Source organism: Cucurbita pepo, chromosome LG01 (assembly GCF_002806865.2).
Source record: "Cucurbita pepo subsp. pepo cultivar mu-cu-16 chromosome LG01, ASM280686v2, whole genome shotgun sequence".
NCBI lineage: Eukaryota > Viridiplantae > Streptophyta > Magnoliopsida > Cucurbitales > Cucurbitaceae > Cucurbita > Cucurbita pepo.
The window spans coordinates 4,577,622-4,599,308 of record NC_036638.1 but is presented as its reverse complement, the minus strand read 5'-3'; the positions used below and the strand labels follow the sequence as shown (position 1 = coordinate 4,599,308).

Sequence of the window (21,687 nt, the reverse complement as noted above, 5' to 3'; positions counted from 1 at the left end):
GTACGGATATGAAGAAAGGATCTGTTACCAGGGTTACTCCCAACATCTCCACATATTCTAGACTTTCATTATGCCCAAGTAATATGTGTAATGAATTTTGTATAGAATGAAATATATTTATTGATCATAAATATTAATATATGTTATATAGCTATTTCCTAATTTTGTTTGATTAAAAATTATGTATAAAGAAAATATTTTGTTTTTAGTTTTGAAATTCAAATTATAAAAAGATTAAGAGTATAACTGGGAGCGATTTTAAAATAGTTAAAATCACTCTTGTCGTATTAGAAAATATTTTAAAGCATATTTTTAATTATTCAAAAGTTATGCTATTTATCAATTAAAATTTTTAAATGAATTATTTTATAAATATTAAAAAAAAAAACTTAGAAGTTAGAAATATATCCAAATGAGAAACAATAATTTAAGGGCTTTCTATGTGTATATAATATATATATATATAATAGTTGAATAATATTATTATTTAAAAAGAATATAAAAGGAGAGAGAGATAGNTGAATAATATTATTATTTAAAAAGAATATAAAAGGAGAGAGATAGAAAAGGACAGAGAGAGAGAGAGAGGAGGNGAGAGAGAGAGAGAGAGAGAGAGAGAGAGAGAGAGAGAGGAGGAGGAAAAGGCAAAGTTTTTAAGATTTTAAGACAATTATTAAAATGAAATGCGTCAGAGAGGGCGGAAATGGGAAGAAGTGCACGTGCGTCACCGAATCCTTCGAGATAAATTTGAAATTTTAAAGATGCAACGCACGTGCCTTCAGTCAAAGGTCAAAAGTTCCTGATTTATTATTTATTTATTGTTGTTGTTGTCGCACGCGTCGTCCATATGCCCCTAATTACACCCTACTAAACCCTTGCCCTAATCCCCCTCTCCTTTTTTTTTTTTCCCTATTTTATATTTTCTATTTTCTTAATCATTCTTCCATTTCATAATTATTTCCTAATTCTCTTTTTATCTTTATAATTAATACACTGCTAATAATTTCAATCATCACACCGGAGATCAAAACAAAATCCAAATGTATAAATATACCCATAGAAAAATGATGATTAAATATAATTATGATCCACCACTTTATACTATACATCTTATACATTATTTTCTAAATATAGAATAAAGTTAGGGGATGAAGCTACACGTCAGCTCAATTATGATTTAGAGAGGGTAGATGATGGGAGCATGTTACTTTGAAAGTATACGACCACGTGTAATCCAGGTGGCAGGATATATTTATATTTATATATTTAAATATAGCATGTAGGAGTGAAGATTGAGGGATTTGGTTTGGTGTGGCGATGTGCGAGAGAGAGACGTGGATGAGTTACGAAACAAAAGATGATATTTTTAATTTATTTTGTACAAACCTTACTTACAAAGGGAGGAGGTTCACATTCCTTTTGTCTGCTTACACCACGTGTTATATCAAACCTCACATGCACCAACTTGGATTCTTTCTTTTTTTTTCATTTTTTTTTTCATTTTTTAACAGTTGAGAACACCTAAAGGCGATTCAGCATTATAAGGTTTACTTTTAGATTAAGGTTGTTCATACCATTTTAATTACAAATATTCATTAAAAATTGCCCCACAAACCAAAATGTCTACTTCCATAACTACTCCCCCTTTCATAAAATATGTGAAATCTATTTGATTTGACTACGACAACAACTAGCTCAAACCAGTTTATGCCTACAAATTTAAGATTTGTGTGAACAAGAAAGAAGATGGGCATATGTCGTATACACAAAAAGAGGACTGTCTTTGAACATGGAATAGGTTCAAATGATTTTGTGTTTATAGGTATAAGAAGAGCGAAACGTCGTCAAAAAAGGCAACTAAGCCAGCACCGTGGTGCCCTCGAATCATGCATATCCAACTAGTGTAAGCGCCATAATTTCCTCCCTTCTCATCAGCAAACACAGCCCAACACGTCTACAATTGTTTTTTTGCCTACGTATTATATACTTCCACACGTCACAGGTAGATTGGATTTATTGTATCAATTCTCATAAATGATACAAAAAGGTTCAGCGCTATTGTTCTTCTTCTTCAAAGTTCAGATTCAATGTTTGTTTATGTTGGTCCTTATCATCGATTATCTTGTTATGGTTGTGTGTTTGGACAAACTTATACGTATTTTAACCAACCTCATGACCCTATTATATTAATTGTCAGAAATATATAGGATATTAAATCTTAGGTCGGTACATACAATAAGGTGAATTCATTTTATTTAACCTTTTTATGCTTTTTCCTAACCCATGGTCCTCACTAGGTTAACCCATCATTAGATAGATAGGCTCTAGGGAGTCAACTCTTTTATTTTTTTCACAACCATAGTTAATCACTTAGTTAACCCAGGATGGTTATTGTAAAAAAATTATGGAAAACAAGCACAAACAACTAAACAGTTATCAAGCATGATCTATATGTTCATATGAGATGTTAATTGAATTAACAAGTGATAATTATTTAGTATAACAGGACATTGTGTGACTTCCGAACACATTAAAACCACCTGTAGAAAAATAGTTTGGAAAATGTCGAAATCAATGCGAAACCTAAATTAAAATATTTAAAGTAAGTTGGATACAAAAATAATAACAAAAGATGGAGAGAAAGGGTTCATGATTTTTTGTCATGTCATATAATTAGTAGTGTCTCAAGTTAAAGTTAGAGATTAAACGTAAGATTGACATAGAATATTCTATTAGAAACCTATAAAATTCTGTTAGGAATTTAGAATATTCTGTTAGGAACCATGATTCTAAATAATGATATGATATTATCCACTTTAAACATAAGTTCTCCTAGTTTTGCTTTTTGTTTATCCAGAGTACATTACTTACTTATAAACTCATGCTGGTCTCTTGATTAATAAATGTAGGACTCTCTCTCAACAATCCTCAACGTATTCAAATTCGATGAAAGAGATGAAATAAGAAAATTAATGACCCACCATACTATATACTATTGCTACCGAATGAAACTATCATCTAATAACTCTTAAAAAGATTAATTAAAAACTTATCATTTAACTAAAATAAAAGTAAAAGTAAAAAAAAAAAGTAAATATATAAATGAATTTTTTATAAATAAAAAAAAAAAAGGCATAAACACCCACAGTATCCTTTTAAAAATAAAAGGCAAGAAGAAGATTATATTATATGAAAAGGTGCATAATTGTTTTTAAACATATGAACAAGTTTAGAAACCCCAAAAGAAAAATAAAGTTTGTGTAGGTCTATTAACCAACACCTCCATCCAATTATGTCGCTCTCTATCTCACTCTCTTTCCAATAATCAAACACAAAAAGCTATTTCCAAATAATTAAACTCCAAATCCAACCTTAATGAAAATATTAATATGATGTGTTTATTAATGGAACTTCAACTCACAACAAATCCCTACCTTAAACCCAAAAATGTGCATTAAATTTTGTCGTTTACAAACATTTTTTAAAAAAATATTAATCTTATAAGACTTCTACTTTAATGCCCTATGAAGCTCGCAAAATTGCATTTCCAGTTTTCCATGCTATTACACTATATTTTATACTTTAATATCGATTCCATAACATATTATAAATATGGTTTTTGAAATCTTAAGAAAGCTTTTAAAAGAGAAAATACATTACCAACTCCCCCTATTGTTTGGGATTTGTAAAAAAATGAGTAACAAATATGACGTGAACTTAGGGGTTATATATATATTTAAAAAAAAAAGAGAGTAAGTGGTTAAAATGAAAGGGTAAATAGGTGAAATTAGGGGTTATAAAGTGAAAGATTAGATGGTAGGGTGAATTTAATTAGGGGGGGAGAGGAGGAGGAGAAAAAGTGGGAAGGAATTGCGGGAGGGTGTGAGGGTGGTCGGCATGCCAACGTCGTCAAAACACACCGTTTAAAACACTGGCACTGCTTTCTACAAACCCCTTTTTTTTTTTTTTTTTTTTTTTTTCCTTTTTAAAATTAAATAATAATAATAATAATGTTGGGGTTGCCAAATTACTTGCCATAAAATGGGGGGATGAACTTTGTTTTCACAGCGCCAAATTAATCCTTTTCTACCCTTTTTCTTCCGCTTTTTGCGCTCATTGGTCGCCAACTTTTTTTTTTTTTTTTACTTGAAAAAAAGAAAAAAAAAAAGAAAAAATGATAAAATCTATTTGAATTTAGTAATTTATATTAATAGTATAGAATTAGGATGATATGGATAGTCACCATAATTTAACCTATGTTTAAATATGTCAGAACTTTTATATTGTTTATAGAGCTGCTGCCAGTATAGTGTGCTTTTTAAAACATGCTATGTAAATTTGTTTCTGCTTTTATATTTTGTTTTTTTTTTTTTTAAAAACAAAATATTAAATATTTTGGAACTCTGAAAATAATCATATCACTTTCTACTTATTTTCCTATTTCATATTTATTTTATTAAAAAAAAAACGGTTACACAATGGGTCCATTAATGAAATTTTTTTTCTACGGTTTTTTACTTAACAAACTTCTTTTTATTTATTTTCTTAAATAATTATGAAATTTTAGTCAAACCTTGAAAATAGGAACAATTATTATTTTTGAATATTTAGTTAAAAATTGGTTTAAAAGCAAAAATAATGTTTTAATAATAAAAAAAAAAAATTGGGGCATGCATGGTGGGAAAGTAATATAATATTAGATAGTATTTGAAAAAGTATTTATTAGGGGGAAATAGGTTGCGTTTGACCGCAGGCAGAAGAGAAAGGGGTTCCCTCAAACAGGGTTAAAAAAGGTAAGTTGAATTCATTAATTAATTGGTATAGGTATGTGTAATCAATTAATTTGAGTTTATGAAATGATTATGGGAGTAGAGAAAAAATGAGACTAATTTCTCTATTTACTTACTTACTTGTAGGCTTTTATTTATTTATTTTTAAAATATAAATTAAAAAAAAAGGCAATAATTAGGTAGTTGTTTCATGAGCACATGCATATTAAAATTGAGAGAGGGAAGGGCATATGGTTTCTGCAATATCTGCCTCCCAATATTCCATTTTAATATCACTTTCCTACTCTTAATTACTTCAATTATTAATTCTATATTCAAAAATTATATTTCAATTTAAATTTAAAAAAAAAAAAAAGTGAAAGTAAAAGAAAGAAAGGTCCAGGGAAGAGAAATCACACGGAGTCAGGAGAAGTAATTAAGTGATAAGTAGGTGATGTGCATGCATGACAAGTGGGTAATATTATCACTCTAATCCATTGGTCAGGGGAGTTGATGGAAAACAAGAATTTATAGATATTATGAATACACATTTGAATGCATAATATAATCTTCATAAACTAACTAAACATTATAAGCTAAGAAGAAGGAGGAGGAGGAGATTTTGCAGTAGCCCGGATGTTTCGCGACCTTGTTTCAGACAAAATTTCTTCAGCGCAGTGCCAAAAGTCGCTTCTCTACTACTACTACTCTCTCCTCTTTTTTGCATTCATTTTTTAAATTCTCTTTTTATTTGTTTAATTTAATTTAATTTGATTTATTTATTCAAGTCTTGAATGCCGGTTGGCAAGTTGAACCGCTTCTATCTTCCCCTTATAAACCTCCACCTCCTCCTCCTCCTGCTTCCAAATCCCTTGCCTTTCACTGCATGCATTTCTTCTTCTTCTTCTTCTTCTTCTTCTTCTTCTTCTTCTTCTTCTTCTTTACAAACAGAAACATAGGGTTGAACCCAAATCGATAAGTGTTGGACAAAAGTCTTCCTTTTTATTTTGTAATTGGGGTTTGGTCAGCTTCGTGATTCTCGTAGTGATTCTCCTGATATGGGAGCTCTTCTATTTCAGTAACGCACTCTCTGTTAAGGTAAAAAAAAAAAAGCTTCGGTTTCTTTCTTCTTCATTTTCTTCTCGTTTTTTTTGTTTGTTTATAACGTGATCCTATGCTTCTCAGATTCATCACCAAACAAGAAGGTTGAACATAGTTTCAATACCTTTTTTTCTCAACACCATAAACTAATGGCTCCTGCGACTAACTGGCTTTCCTTTTCCCTCTCTCCCATTGAAATGCTTCGCTCTGCTGACTCTCAGTTTGTTCCTTATGAAACCTCCTCCACCGCCTCTCCTCACTATCTCTTGGACAACTTCTACTCCAATAATGGTATTCTTTTTTTTTTGCTTATTTTCTGTTTGGATGCTGAGAAAGTGCTAGAAAGTGATTGTTCTGTACTGGGGTTTGAGTAATTTCGGATTCCCATTTCAGATAATCACTGATTAAATGAATTTTTTTTGTCAAAATCGATTCTTTTTTTATTGGGGAGTTTTTATTTGACTANTTTTTTTTTTTTTTTTTTTTTTTTTTTTTTTTTTTAATTGAAGGATGGAGTAATAGTACTAATGCTCACCCCAAATCATCATCCCAACTTTTCTTCATGGATGGAGATGAGAACAATGAGGTTATCAAAGAAGATCATCATAATCAATCGACACCCGCCATTTATACGAGCTATCTTCATCCACAAACCCACCACCAACCCAAACTGGAAGATTTCCTCGGCGATTCCTCGCCGATGGTGAGGTATTCCGACAGCCAGACGGAGACTCAAGATTCGTCTTTGACTCATATTTACGACCATGGCTCGGCACCCTATTTTGGGGACCAACAGGATCTCAAAACCATTGCGGCGTTTCGTGCTTTTTCTGGGAACTCCGGCTCTGAAGTGGACGATTCGGCTTCTATGGGGAGAACCCAGATCGCGGCCGGTGCTCATTCTATTGAGTCTTCGGTTAGAAATGAGTTGGGGACTTTCTCTAGCTGCCCCACGGGTGCTCTTTCCCTCGCCGTCGCGCAGAGCTCTGACACGGTGGCAGCTGGGGGTGTCGTGGCGGTTGACTCCGATTCGTCCAAGAAAATTGCCGACACTTTTGGCCAGCGAACATCAATTTACAGAGGAGTCACTAGGTCAGTACTTAAACAATCAACACATTTTATTTCATGATTAAAGAAAGAAACAGTGTTATTATTAGGAATCACTTGTTTTTGGGGTGTAGTGGAGAATATAGTTGTATTCTATGAAGTTAAGGTTTGGAATAGAGTGTATTGAGTTAGTAGTAGAGTTGGATAAGCATGTATGTATGTATGTATGTATGTATGTATGTATGTATGTATGTATATATGTAATAAAGAAAGCACAGAAGAAGGAGGTGAAAGGTGGAGTTTTGTAAACGTTGGTGTTTGATTTTGCAGGCACAGGTGGACGGGTAGATACGAGGCGCATCTATGGGATAACAGCTGTAGAAGAGAGGGTCAGGCTAGGAAAGGACGTCAAGGTTTCTTTCTTTCTTTCTCTCTCTCTCTTATAAAAAAACCCATTAAAAAAAACAAGTCTTTTCTAATTTTTGTTAATGGGGTTTTGAAGAAGTTGCCAAATAATAGTGTTATTACTTAGTAGAAGAGGAAGAGAACAGAGTCTAAGTAGGCAGGCAGGGGAGGCAGGGGGCAGGCAGGCAGGCAGGCGTGTATTATAGAGGAGGGCATTAGGCTAAGAAAAAGGCTGAAAAGAGAATTAAAAAAGAAGAGGGTTTTGCTGCATGCATGAGGGAGTTTCAGAGATTTCATTTAATGGGGGATTTGAAAGAAAGAGAGAGAAATGAATTAATAAAGAGAAGTTGGGTTCTTATCATATCATATCATATCAGAGTCTTTTTTATTATGATTGAGTGATGGTATATGTAATGTGTACTTTTTTCCCATTTCCAGTTCCGACTACTCTTCTTCTTTTATGTTTATATATATATATATTTGTTGTTTTGATTGATTTGATCAGATGTGCCGCCATTTTGCTTCATTTATTTTTCTTTTTCTCTGCTAAGAGAGAGAGAGAGAGAGAGAGAGTTAATTAGTGGTCACTTTGATGCGACCCACATCCATGAGTCTGTACTCACTCACTACTCTGCCTGCCTCTTTCTCATCTTATTTCTTCTGATCAGTTTTTACGCTTTTTTACTTTTGCTTTTGCTTTCTTCCTCCTCCTCCACTACGGTTTGACCAAACCACTAGTAGTTACTCATGGCCAATGTCCAATGTCCAATGTTGTTAAAACTTTATGATGCTCCAATTTTCGACCGAACGGTCGGATTTGTGTTTTGGGTTTTTGTATAATGGGCGTGTTGCTCTCAAATCTAGTTTGTCTTGGGGGAATGTTCTTGTTGTATTAGGAAAGCATTTAGAATGTTATGAACAAATTTGGAAAGTGTTCATGAGCCTAAACTGATATCACATGCTACTCACGTGCTTTTACTATTTGTTTATTTGTTTGTTTGACTATTACTAAGAGTTGGAATTGTCTNTTTTTTCCCATTTCCAGTTCCGACTACTCTTCTTCTTTTATGTTTATATATATATATATTTGTTGTTTTGATTGATTTGATCAGATGTGCCGCCATTTTGCTTCATTTATTTTTCTTTTTCTCTGCTAAGAGAGAGAGAGAGAGAGAGAGAGTTAATTAGTGGTCACTTTGATGCGACCCACATCCATGAGTCTGTACTCACTCACTACTCTGCCTGCCTCTTTCTCATCTTATTTCTTCTGATCAGTTTTTACGCTTTTTTACTTTTGCTTTTGCTTTCTTCCTCCTCCTCCACTACGGTTTGACCAAACCACTAGTAGTTACTCATGGCCAATGTCCAATGTCCAATGTTGTTAAAACTTTATGATGCTCCAATTTTCGACCGAACGGTCGGATTTGTGTTTTGGGTTTTTGTATAATGGGCGTGTTGCTCTCAAATCTAGTTTGTCTTGGGGGAATGTTCTTGTTGTATTAGGAAAGCATTTAGAATGTTATGAACAAATTTGGAAAGTGTTCATGAGCCTAAACTGATATCACATGCTACTCACGTGCTTTTACTATTTGTTTATTTGTTTGTTTGACTATTACTAAGAGTTGGAATTGTCTTTTTTTTGCATAATATCTGCGCTGCTGATTTCAACCTTTGTTCTTCAGTTTATTTAGGTATCAAATTTCTTCCCTTTTTTTTTTTTGGCTATGTCTTCTTTTTCCACATTTATATAGATATTATTTATTGAGTTTATGAATCATATTTTTGCAGGTGGGTATGATAAGGAAGATAAGGCAGCTAGGGCTTATGATTTGGCGGCTTTGAAGTACTGGGGTCCCACTGCAACCACCAATTTTCCTGTAATATATATATACATAACACTCTTTCCATAGAATTGTAATATGGTAACTATATACACTTCTATGTCATACGTAGTGTTTTTCTAACTTTTTGTTCACTCATTTTTTTGTCCCTTTCCGGGTTTCGTCTCTTAGGTTTCGAATTACGCCAAAGAATTGGAAGAGATGAAACATGTCACTAAGCAAGAGTTTATTGCATCTTTGCGAAGGTAAGTTTCGGGTTGTTTTGTTTTTGTTTTTGTTTTGTTTTCCTTTGTTTGTTTGCTGAAAATTCTTGTTTGGGCTTCAGAAAAAGCAGTGGTTTTTCGAGGGGTGCGTCTATTTACAGAGGTGTGACGAGGCATCATCAGCAAGGTCGATGGCAGGCGAGGATTGGGCGTGTTGCAGGGAATAAGGATTTGTATCTCGGGACATTTGGTAGGTTTATTTGCGTGATGTTAATGTGGGAAATATGTTTTGATTACTTATGTTTATGTTTAATGCTAACTAGCTTGACTCTTCTCTTGTAGCTACTGAGGAGGAAGCTGCTGAGGCTTATGATATAGCAGCGATCAAGTTTAGGGGTTTGAATGCCGTGACGAACTTCGAGATGAATCGATACGATGTGGAGGCTATTGCGAAGAGTGCATTGCCAATTGGGGGAGCTGCAAAAAGGCTGAAGCTTTGCCTTGAATCGGATCAGAAGCAGATATCAAATCATGATCAAGCAGCCCAATGCAGCAGTGGAAGCAACAGCATCAACTTCGGCGCCCCTATTCAGTCTATGCCACCCATCCCCTGTGGAATTCCATATGATACTGCAGCCATGCTGTATCACCATAACTACTTCCATCATCTCCAACCAAACCCTCTCGGCTCGTCGGAGTCGACCACCCCAGCCATTGGAGCATCTACCATGGCACCTCAAGCAGCCGAGTTTTTTGTTTGGCCTCACCAGTATTAGAATTTTGGCATTTACTGATATGATGATCGTAGTAAAATGTAGCTAACACATGACCCGATTAGTTCGTCGATGCTGTCTGGGTAACCTGGATCTTTATCCAAAATGACTGTAGTTCAACTCTTAACCCCTTTGAAGTAGGTACAAGGAAAGAGGTAGGGTGGTGGGTTTTTGGTATGGAAAAACTAAACTTGTTATTTGTAGGAAGTTGATGAATTTTGTAATGTTAACACCCCATGAATATCCTTGAGATTTTGACGTGTTTGAATGTGGAACAACAGATGTGATATTTCTGCGCTGGTTGATATCAATCAATCAAGGGCTATTATTAGCCAATGATATGAACAGAGAATTTAAGGGATGTGTATTCTTCCAGATGAACTTAAAAAACAAGCTTACACAACAACACGAGTCTAGGAAAATCTCACTTCTGCCAAAAATTGCAGAAGACCAAAAGAAACAAAAGATGTGGAAAGTGGGTTGCAAAAACAAAGAATTTACAGATTGCCTGCTTTCAAAGCATAATACTTCTTTTGCATAACAGGTGCCATACCGGAGAAGATGGATTGCTTCTTTGGTTTGACGCCGAAGATGAACGAACGTAAAGGAACTCTGTTTCTGCTTTCTGAGTGTGTCAGCTGTGAAGGAGTTTCCTGCCTTGACCCTGAAAGTCTGAACTCCTCGTTCAACTTTGCCAGATTTGTCTCTACCTCATATTGAAGTGATCCTATGTGATCTAAAGCTGCTTGCAATTCATCCGCCACTTTATTATTCTCTTGTTTCATGTTCAAAACCTCCCCTTGAAACTTGGCAGCTTGGTAGCTGGTGAATGAGAAATCATCATCCTCCGCGCTTGCCTTCAATCCCGCTGTTATTTCCTCTTGAATGTTGCACAGTGATGTAAATCTGTCCTCCAGCTCCTCTTTCAATTCCCCACTTTTATCCGACCAGACGTTGAGTTCATTCTGTATCTCCCTCAAGTGTTTGTACAATGGCCGCGCTTCTGATCTCAACGAGAAGTTCCCACTCCCACTCACATCCTGTTTCTTCCCTTTTTCTTGAAGCTTTGTCACTTCCGTTTTTAGATCCTGAATCCCAGTTTCGAACTGCTGTATATGATGGAATGTAGCGCTGAACTTCAACCAGAAGTCTAAATTTTCCTCCAGAAGTTCATCAATTCTCATCCGGAGTCTTTCTTCGATCTCTGATGTTGTTGTCGTCTCTGGTTGTTGTACTAGAAACTTACTGATGTCAAATCCCAAATTGTCATCCGATACATCTTGACGTGTCAGTCTTTTTCTCCGACCTGCTTTTCCGTTCGTTGTTTTATTGGTTTCCTGGTCGTCTGTCCCAATTTTCTGCTCGCTTAAATCCATTGATTCCCTGTTTTCATTGAAACATTTCTGCATCAGATCCAATTTATGGTGCAATGATCTGATTTCTTGATCCTTCAACGCGTTTACAGTTTTTAATTCATTTAGCTGCTTTAATGTTTGAAGATGATCACGATCCTTTTCATCCATTTCGATTAGCTTCTTCTTTGCGTCTTTGAAATTTCGAAGAGTTATAGTGTACTCTGTCAGGAGAGCTTTTTCCCTGTCTTGTATTCCACTCAAGAACAACTGCTGCCAATTTGGTTCATCTACTTCATTCACTACTTGCAATTCTTCGTCTTTTTCTATATTAATTGCCTCTGAACAATTCCTCTTCATTATCTTCTTCATCATCATCTTCTTCTTCTTATTCTCTACTTTAACTTCTCTTCCATTTCCAGGGGAACCATTATCCTCGTTCTTCTCGGGATTGCCAACCGACAAGTCGACAACAATTCCTTCCGGACCTTTGGCTGTGTTGCTTGCATCGGATTCATCATAACTACCTTTTGAACTCTTTGATTCGTCCTGGATTTGGACTTCTTCTACTTGACCTCTAGAAGTGGTATTCACTCTAGCTTCCTCTCGATCACCTTCTGAATTAGCCTGGGTTTGAACAACTTCCACAAGATTTCTAGCAGAACCAGAACCAGACAAGGTTTGAGCAATTGCTTTCTCACTTTTGACAGCAGCATCTGCATTGGAGTCCTCATAGCTACCTTTTGAACTCTGTGATTGGTCCTGGATTTGAACTTCTTCTACTTGACTTCTATCAGTGGTATTCACTCTAGCTTCCTCATGACCACCTGCTGTATGCTGTGAATTAGCCTTGGTTTCAACAACTTCTACAAGATTTGTAGCAGACCCATCAGCCTCATTTTTCTTGGGATTGTCTGCAGCATTCACTGACAAGGTTTGAGCAATTGCTTCCCCACTTTTGACAGCAGCAGCATCTGCATCCCTAATATCAACAACTCTTAGACTTCTAGAAGCATTACTAACACCAAGTTTCTTAGAACTTCTTCGCAAATTTCGAGAATCCATCCGGACTGGACAAATGTCATTTTCATTGCTGTTCATGCTACTTGCATCAGCTTCCTCAGATTTACCTTCCAAATTCTGTGATTCCAATTCTTTAGGGGATGCTATCATTTCATTGATTGGTTCCTCATTTCTCCTCGAAGCTGTTACCTGACACTCTTCAACTGATCCCATTTGTTTTGGATTATCAGAACCCTCATTGGGCTGTTTGAGCTCTGTATCTGCTCCACTTGAACCTAACTTTACACCAGCAACTTCCTCTTCTTGTTGGACCTGCACCATGCTTACTAAAGATTTTGGCTTTGGCTCTTCATCAGCTTTCAACTTCTCTGGTTGTTCAAGCTGCACCATGTTTACGGAAGATCCTGGCTTGGAATCCTCATCTTGCTGTATGCTCGGAAGTTTACCAGAAAGATGATCAAGATTACAATGTGCCTCAATTATTTGGGATTGGAAATGGGTTTTCTCATTCTCAAGTTTCTGGTTCAGATTCTGAAGCGCACTCAGTTTCGTCTCCGTATCCTTTAGCTTCTGTTGTAGAACGTTGTTTCCATCAATTATGGATGTCTTCCCATCTTCCAGAGTTCGTACCTGTGTTTGCAGGTTGTTGGTTTCTGATCTTAACTGTTTGATAAGAGCAGTCTGAGAAGAGAAGGCGGTTTCTAAGCTGATCACCTTGGTTACAAGCTCATCAATGTTTTCAGCCAAATCTGTCATGGTAAGACACGTACTGCCCTCCAACTGCTGCTTGATTTTTTCGCGTAATTCCTCTGCTTTCTGTTTCTCTTCCATACGAATGTTAACCTCTTCAGGAACTACTGGTTTTTGCTTCTCCTCATTGGGTCTGTCACCATGAAGCTCAGCTTTGATAGAATCTAATCTCTTTCTTGCTTCATTAATCCTTTCAGACTCTGTTCTTGCTTCCTCAGCTGATCTCTCCTGTTTATCCTCCAACTGAATCAATGTTTCTTGGCAGGATTTCAAAGCAGTGTTTGCCATCAAATTACGAGCCTCGTCGTCTTCAATAACGATTCCCTCTCCGAACTCATCTTGCAAGCTGAAAACTCTGTCTTGCATCTCCTTGATCTGATTCTCGATCTCCCAATACCTCCCAAGCTGGCTTTCGTAAGAGCTCTTCAAGAACTCCTTCTCTGTTTGTAATGACAAGATATGTTTCTGCAGCTTGTCAATCTCATCCAATGCCTGTCGTTTCTCCAACCCGGATTTAGCAACTGCCGAAGCTGCAGCTGCAAAATTTGAGATCCTTTTGGGCTTCAACTTCTTCGTCGCTGTCGTAATGACAGACTTCAAATCAGCGGGGGCCTTGGGAACTTTTGGGATGTTTCTTCTGTTCATGTGAGGTGACTTCTTGGAGAATTTAGGCATGGATTCTTCATCTTCCTCATCCATCGCGAACTCAACTTGCTCCGGGAAAACCGAAGCAATCGTGTTGTTCGCATTCTGCAGCTCAGTTGAAATGTGATCATAGCGTTCAGCCAAAGCTCTGTAAGCTCTGTAAGATTCCTCCACGAAGTATATCAGCTCTGGCCTCTTTTTATAATACATTTCGGCCCTCCGCGCAAATGAATCTCCATCTTCTTCTATCAACTTCAATGCGTGTTGGACCTTTTCCTCCATATCTGCAATTTGCAGAAACTTTCATTTCACATGATTAATCAACGAGACGTGGATCGATCTGGGCAATTGATTATATGATCCAATTCCAAATGGGAATCATTAAACTTTCAGAACAAAACATTTAGGATATCCAGAACACGATCTTACCCAAGAAAAATGAAGAACAATGTAGAATTAGATATGCAGATCAGTTCATAAAAGCATATGCCGTCCATATCAGAAACAGAGAAAAAGAAGAAAACCCAGATGAGAGAAAGGAAAGAAAAGAGAGATGAACCTAGAAGATTCTGCTCCATCCATTTGGACTGTTTGGTCCTGATGTGGCTTGCCCACCACCACGAATAAGCATTGCTTGCAGCTCTCTGCAACATGGTTTATGTTTGCGTAGGGATTCTGGTATCCTAAAATTGTGAAAGCTGTGTGTTTGTGTTATGTGTGTGTGTTGTGTGCGGTTTGATTGTCTGTCTCTCTATAGAGGAAGAGAGAAGACATGGAAATGTGCGTGGAAAGGGTTTGATGAAGAAGAAAACAACGGAAGAACAGAGAAGAGAAGGAGAGAAAGAGAGATCGATTAAGGCCATTGAGAATAGGAATGTAGAAAGGAATTGCCTTTTTCCTTACTAAATATGAGATCATGGAGGAGAGTAAACTTCGCTCTTATTACTTGTTTTTAATTAATTGTGAATTAAANTGCCTTTTTTCTTACTAAATATGAGATCATGGAGGAGAGTAAACTTCGCTCTAATTACTTGTTTTTAATTAATTGTGAATTAAAATTGCCTTTTTTTTCTCTCTTTTTTTTCTTTTTAAAATTTCTATATACTATTATTTTTAACAAAGGAGATTAAGATTACTATTATGTATCAATTTTTNCTTTTTAAAATTTCTATATACTATTATTTTTAACAAAGGAGACTAAGATTACTATTGTCTTTTAAATATGTATCAATTTCTNATTATTTTTAACAAAGGAGATTAAGATTACTATTATGTATCAATTTTTTTTCAATTTAGTTACAATATTTGTAAGCATGAATTATGACGTCAATTTTATCAAACAAATTTTGAGATAAAAATTAATTCTTTTTTCATACATATAGATGAAAAAATATGGTAAAATTTACTGATTTGTTAGAATAAAATTAAATTTATATCTAATAATTAATTGATTTAAAAATNTTTATCAAACAAATTTTGAGATAAAAATTAATTCTTTTTTCACACATATAGATTAAATTTATATCTAATAATTAATTGATTTAAAATTTTAGCTCTTGAAAATTGCCGGTTTTTGCAGAATTGGTTCGGCCATTTTAATTCAAGACCGGACCGAACCGACCACTTAGGGCCAAGCAAACACTAGACGCCACAGGAGCCCATCCAACATTGTTGGGCCAGGTAGCCATTTCTGAACCATAGATTTTCTTTTTTCTTTTTCTCTCGCCTCACCTGCAATTTGCGAAGGACCTCTGATTCTGCATCCTATCTCTGAGCTTCAACAGGTTATTTGACCCTTCTCCGCGCCTCTCCTGCTTGCCCTGCGCCGATTATTCCATTGGATCGCGTTGTTTAGCTGTTTCGNCATCCTATCTCTGAGCTTCAACAGGTTATTTGACCCTTCTCCGCGCCTCTCCTGCTTGCCCTGCGCCGATTATTCCATTGGATCGCGTTGTTTAGCTGAAGTGTGTATTTTTGCTTCTGCTTTGTTGCCCGATTTCTCCACGGATCTATGCCTGTTCTTCCTCTTTGTTTTCGCTTTTCGGGCTAGGTTTTATATGGCGTGTCATGCCGTTTTTTAGATTTTGGTTGTAGTTTCAATTTTGTGACTTTTTAAGCTGTTATGATATTGATTGAAAGGCTAATTATGTTATTTCCGTACTGCGTAGAAGTATTTGTTCCATGACATGGGAGTTTTGTTTTGGTATGGATGTTGATTCATGTGAAATGGGGTTTGAAGCGTTAACAGATTGTCAACATGGTTAAAAAAATTTGATTTTGTGTTTATTTCTACCAGCATTTTTAATGGCATTTTCTGTAATTAGCTGGAATTTTCGTATTAGGTAGTATGCGTTCACTTTTTCCCTTTATCTTCGTTGTTGTAAGTTATCAGTTATGTGAGTTCTGGGTGATGTGTCTTGTATAGTAATCTTCTCCTCTCAACTCTCTGCCATTATTGAAACAGTGTATGTGTTTTATCTTGTCCATTTTGACTCTTATTATTATTATTATTTTTTTTTTTTTGAATAATTTGCAGAAATTGTGACTGGAATGGCTGGGGGAGGAATGATCCGGCACCTACTCAGGAAATTTCCATCTCAATCTTCAGTAAGTACTTTAGCTTGTTATTCTATGTCCTAAACACAAAGGATAAGCTTTTGATTAAGTTCTCTATTTGTCCTGTCATAAATAGATGTTAAAGAATCTGCATAGTTAGTCACTATAATGCTTGATTTTGGGAAACAGTGTTGGTGTCACAAGTATTTACATTGTTGAAGAGGTGACTTTTACCGTAGTTATGGGAGATGAAGAGGACTGTTTCTATTTCATTGATCAGTGACATCAATTAAATTAGCTGATACATAGTTGTGGTTACGGTACCTTACTTGTGCAGACCCCTCCTTTGACCTCTTCCCTTATTTCAAAAAACGAGGAAGCTGGCTTTGCTGGGATGAACTCCTTTAGAAGGCTTGCGCTACTTGGAGCAGGCATTTCTGGATTTTTCAGTTTTGCAACTTTGGCATCTGCTGATGAGGCAGAACATGGCTTGGAGTGTCCAAACTATCCCTGGCCTCACCAGGGCATTTTGAGTTCATATGATCATGCTTCGTAAGATATGATGATGACTTTTTCTTTTTCCCTGCTTTATAGAACTGTCGGAATTCTTGAGCCGTCTTTACTTCACCATCAGTCTCACAGCTCTTACCTTAGTGTTTTAAGCCCGCTATAAGATGTTCTACATGTTTTTAATGATTTTTATTTTCTTTTTAGTTGATTTAGATGGATTATATTATTGTAGAGTGCAGCAATTTATTATAGCATTCCCCTGTTTTGACATGAAGTTGACTGCTCATTCGTGCTCGTCACTTATCATTGACCCATCTAGAAATTGATAGATGGCTCATATCTTAATGAGGTGATGGCCTTCTTATGTCTTTTGTCTAGAAGTAGATGGCCCATTCAATCCCGTCCTTGGTCATTGAAATATTAAGAAACTTTATATTAATGGACAGCCTCCATAGATTGTGCATAGTCTTATCATCTTCATCATCATCTTATCCTTCTTGTTATTGATGTTGTTATTANTTTTTTTTTTTTTTTTTTTTTCCCAATTTACATTTATTAAGGTGGAATTGTGATGACATAAAAGCATGAAAAAAGAAAAAGACTGGAAGGAGATCTGCAAAGGGAGCCCAGAATTAAATAAGATTCCAACAATCAAAGAATGGGAAGAGTAAATTCTATAATTTCTTCTTCAGCAGGAAAGGATTACAAAAAGTTATTCTTATGAAATAGAAGAGAAATCACTAGGAATTGTCCCAAGGCATGGAAGATTATAAAACTCTTCCATTTGGTGTTTATCGAGAAGGAACTGTAATTGCCAAGAGAGATTAGAAAAAAAGCTTCGAAGTGAGCCCAGATTTTGATTATATCCCAAATTTCAAAGAAAGGGTGGAGAAATTATATAAATCTCTTCCAATTAGCATTTTAGTTTTGAACCCTGAAAATGTTTAAGAAGGGGGAGATAAGGAATCGTCTCTTCAAAGGATTACTAATAGTTCTTTCATTGGGTTCATATCAAGAAGGAACTGTAATTAGAAAAGAAATTGAGAAGAAAGACTATTTAGAGAGCCCGTAATTTAATGAGATCCTAATCATCCTAGAAGAGTCAGCAAAAATTCTACAATTTCTTTCCAATTAAACCTATCAAGGCAAGGCTAGCCAGAATAACATTCTCCCTTAGATCTTTGCCCATATATAGGGGTTTCAAAGAGTTAAAAACTTTTCCTGGTAAGCACCAGGTGAGACTAAAATCCTTTTAAATTCCTTGCCAACATTTCAAAGTGAAGGAGCATGTCACATTTTCTCTTATCCATTAATTTGTTTAACCCTATGGTCTTGTGGATAACATATTTCCTATCTGTTCCTCCTGACTCAATAAATTAATTGGTCAACATTAATCATTTATGTTGAGAGAGGTTTGATGATAGTGTATAATCTTAATGCTCTAAGGTTAATTTTGGTTGAGCAGGATTAGGCGTGGTCATCAGGTTTATCAACAAGTGTGTGCATCTTGTCATTCCATGTCTTTGATATCATATCGTGATTTGGTTGGTGTTGCATATACTGAAGAGGAGACGAAAGCAATGGCTGCTGAAATTGAGGTAGTGGATGGGCCTAATGATGAGGGTGAGATGTTCACTCGTCCAGGTAAACTCAGTGATCGGTTTCCTGAACCATATGCCAATGAACAAGCTGCTAGATTTGCTAATGGTGGAGCTTACCCTCCGGATCTAAGCCTCATCACAAAGGTAATTCTTCTTTATCATTCTTGTAGTTTCAGGAAGCAAGATTGTATATATTAAATCATGGGTGTTGACTATTGATACCAAAATGTTTATCCGTTCCTTTTCCCCTTGGTGATACAAACAGAATCATTTATGCATATAATGTAGAGAATTTGTGAATAAACTTTGTTCTAATGCCATTTTATCTTTTTCCCTCTCAGGCTCGTCATAATGGTCAGAATTATGTATTTTCCCTTCTGACTGGTTATCGTGACCCACCTGCTGGTGTTTCGGTAAATTTTAATCCACATTATTTTTACTAAATTCCATAGGATGTTCTGTATTTCTCATTGCAAATTTACAGTTGTAAATTATGGGACTTCTGTGAGTAGAAGATATATTTTGATTGTCCTTATTAGGATACTACCATGTTCTATTATTTCATGTGAGCTTCCTTCAGTAGGGTTAGTTAGTTTTAGATGTCTTCTATTGCCTGCCAATTTTGATGTAATGTGTGGGTACAGTTCATATGGAACAGATATGTGCATGTTGCATATCTTAGTTGAAATTAATATAACACCATATTTGTTTTTTTTAGTGTGCGAGATAGACGTTTCTTGTGGCCTCAGAAGCTGCAAGTAGAGTGTCATATTTTCGTGCTTATTTATGGTAGAAAATTGTAACTCACCTCTGAGGTCTAGTTTGAACTTAGATAGCCTGTTTTGGAAGGTGTATTTCTTCATTGTGTGAAATCATCAGATGTCTTGCATATTGATTTTGGTTTTGTTTGTTACTCCCCTGCCTCATTGGAGTCTGATGGAGTATCTTTTATCCATCTGAGTATTCTATTCTTGAATAAATATGAAACAACCTTTTATTCTTATGATCATTGTTAAACATTAGTTCACAGTGTTGTACTCGATTTGAAGTGAGCCATGGTCATTTAAAGCTTAGAATTGGACGAAATTCAAATATTTCCAACCAATAAGCAAATTTGTATTATTTTCCAGCTTGATAACTCTTCTCAATTCTGAAGAACACTCTGAATGGTTTTGTAGATCCGAGAGGGTCTGCACTATAACCCTTATTTCCCTGGTGGAGCAATTGCAATGCCTAAGATGCTTAATGATGGAGCTGTTGAATACGAAGATGGTACCCCTGCAACAGAAGCACAGGTTAGTCTGCAAAATATGCAAAGTTCGTAAGTTGTATAGAACATGAGAATATGTATTACGAATGCACAAATCTACCAGCGCTGACTGAGCATCATATTGCTCAAGTATTGATCCTTCGTCCATCGACTTATAAGTTCCATGCTCCTTTGTATTGTAGATGGGGAAAGATGTTGTGTCATTCTTGTCATGGGCAGCTGAACCAGAAATGGAAGAAAGGAAACTGGTAATTTGCATATTAAATCTATGTTGCCTTGTTTCACGTTTCTAGTTCTCTTGTCTGATGTGTGTTTGGCCTTGAATGGCAGATGGGATTCAAATGGATCTTCGTGCTCTCTTTGGCTCTACTTCAGGCCGCATACTACCGCCGATTGAAGTGGTCAGTTTTGAAGTCCCGCAAGCTGGTTCTTGATGTAGTCAACTAGTAGCTACCTGCATTTGAGTTTGTGTCTATTATTTTGCTTCTGGTAAGAAATGAATTGGCAATAAGTATCTGTTAGAATGTAATGGTTCTTGCGAAGCAATTTCCTTTTTGAATCCGTTAATTTGCAGTGAAATGACCTGCATGTGTCGAGTTCCTCCTTTTTGATGAAAATAAATTCATTAGTTTGTGGTAAATTGTGAGTAAGATTTATAGGCCAAAACAAGGAATTCGAAGGGTGTCTGCCTATTTGGAGTTAACAATTATGTTTTACCAAATGACCACATTTTGGCCTATTCAGTGATTAGTTTATATGTGGTACTATTTGGTATGATAAATTTCTATCACTCAAGATCGACTCATACCTTTGCTTTTGGTTTCATCCAAAATATCTTACAATTTTAAAAACCTACTTGATTTAATTTTTACAATCTCAAAAACCTACCCGATTTAATTTTTTTAATACAACATATCAGATAATTAAGTTATGCACATATATTTCTTGTAAAAGTAATAAATACAAATATTGATAATTTTGATTGAACCAATACTTGTTCCTTGAAAAAGGGACAAATTGGTATGCTAATTGAAAACCGAAAGGAAATGTCAAAAAGAGGAGAGTGATGAGAAGCAACTCAATCAAAGTCTTCACGTTATAAAGCAAAGCTCTCACATTCTCCTCCTTAGTCTTTTCTGTTTTCCAATCCGAAATGAAACCACCACAACCAAAAACAAAAGGTTATTTGCAAAGAAAATGGATGTAACGCCAATAATTTCCACAAAACGACACCATCTTTGATTACTCATTCGAAGCAAACACTAAACACTAAATTATATCATAATTATATGTGTGGTTGCTAATCCTTCATAAAAAGGGAAGATTCCTTTCTCTNCAATAATTTCCACAAAACGACACCATCTTTGATTACTCATTCAAAGCAAACACTAAACACTAAATTATACCATAATTATATGTGTGGTTGCTAATCCTTAATAAAAGGGGAAGATTCCTTTCTGTNAAATGACCACATTTTGGCCTATTCAGTGATTAGTTTATATGTTGTACTATTTGGTATGATAAATTTCAATCACTCAAGATCGACTCATACCTGTGCTTTTGGTTTCATCCAAAATATCTTACCATCTCAAAAACCTTCCTGATTTAATTTTTACAATCTCAACAATCTCAAAAACCTACCCGATTTAATTTTTTTAATACAACATATCAGATAATTAAGTTATGCTATGTGTAAAACATATTTTACAGATATATTTCTTGTAAAAGTAATAAAAACAAATATTGATAATTTTGATTGAACCAATACTTGTTCCTTGAAAAAGGGACAAATTGGTATGCTAATTGAAAACCGAAAGGAAATGTCAAAAAGAGGAGAGTGA

The 21,687-nt window shown here is 35.5% G+C and overlaps 3 protein-coding genes across 7 annotated transcripts; 2 read left to right on the top strand and 1 right to left on the bottom strand.

Moving 5' to 3' along the window:
- Nucleotides 1-5,639: 5,639 nt before the first annotated feature.
- On the top strand, nt 5,640-10,397 carry LOC111808707 (AP2-like ethylene-responsive transcription factor AIL6). Its single transcript, XM_023694856.1, has 9 exons — nt 5,640-5,867; nt 5,955-6,161; nt 6,380-6,962; nt 7,248-7,330; nt 9,005-9,013; nt 9,111-9,199; nt 9,335-9,408; nt 9,489-9,616; nt 9,709-10,397. Exons 2-9 carry the CDS (start codon nt 6,020-6,022, stop codon nt 10,140-10,142), a joined length of 1,542 nt encoding a protein of 513 aa, XP_023550624.1. The 5' UTR covers nt 5,640-5,867; nt 5,955-6,019; the 3' UTR covers nt 10,143-10,397.
- Nucleotides 10,398-10,480: 83 nt separating this feature from the next.
- LOC111808697 (protein NETWORKED 2D-like) lies at nt 10,481-14,810 on the bottom strand. Of its 2 annotated transcripts, none has more exons than XM_023694841.1 (2): nt 14,469-14,810; nt 10,481-14,193 (listed from the first exon to the last, which is right to left on the bottom strand). In XM_023694841.1, the coding sequence occupies exons 1-2, from the start codon at nt 14,560-14,562 to the stop codon at nt 10,637-10,639; spliced, it is 3,651 nt and encodes a 1,216-aa protein (XP_023550609.1). In that variant the 5' UTR covers nt 14,563-14,810; the 3' UTR covers nt 10,481-10,636. The 2 variants fall into 2 exon arrangements, with proteins under 2 accessions (XP_023550609.1, XP_023550616.1); XM_023694848.1 differs by lacking the exon at nt 14,469-14,810 and adding an exon at nt 14,339-14,459.
- Nucleotides 14,811-15,568: 758 nt separating this feature from the next.
- LOC111806342 (cytochrome c1-2, heme protein, mitochondrial-like) lies at nt 15,569-20,536 on the top strand. Of its 4 annotated transcripts, none has more exons than XM_023691609.1 (8): nt 15,569-15,693; nt 16,446-16,516; nt 16,803-17,017; nt 18,441-18,720; nt 18,918-18,989; nt 19,755-19,871; nt 20,029-20,094; nt 20,177-20,536. In XM_023691609.1, the coding sequence occupies exons 2-8, from the start codon at nt 16,460-16,462 to the stop codon at nt 20,291-20,293; spliced, it is 924 nt and encodes a 307-aa protein (XP_023547377.1). In that variant the 5' UTR covers nt 15,569-15,693; nt 16,446-16,459; the 3' UTR covers nt 20,294-20,536. The 4 variants fall into 4 exon arrangements, with proteins under 4 accessions (XP_023547377.1, XP_023547384.1, XP_023547391.1 ...); XM_023691616.1 differs by lacking the exon at nt 15,569-15,693 and adding an exon at nt 15,764-15,797; XM_023691623.1 differs by lacking the exon at nt 15,569-15,693 and adding an exon at nt 15,797-15,873.
- Nucleotides 20,537-21,687: the final 1,151 nt, after the last annotated feature.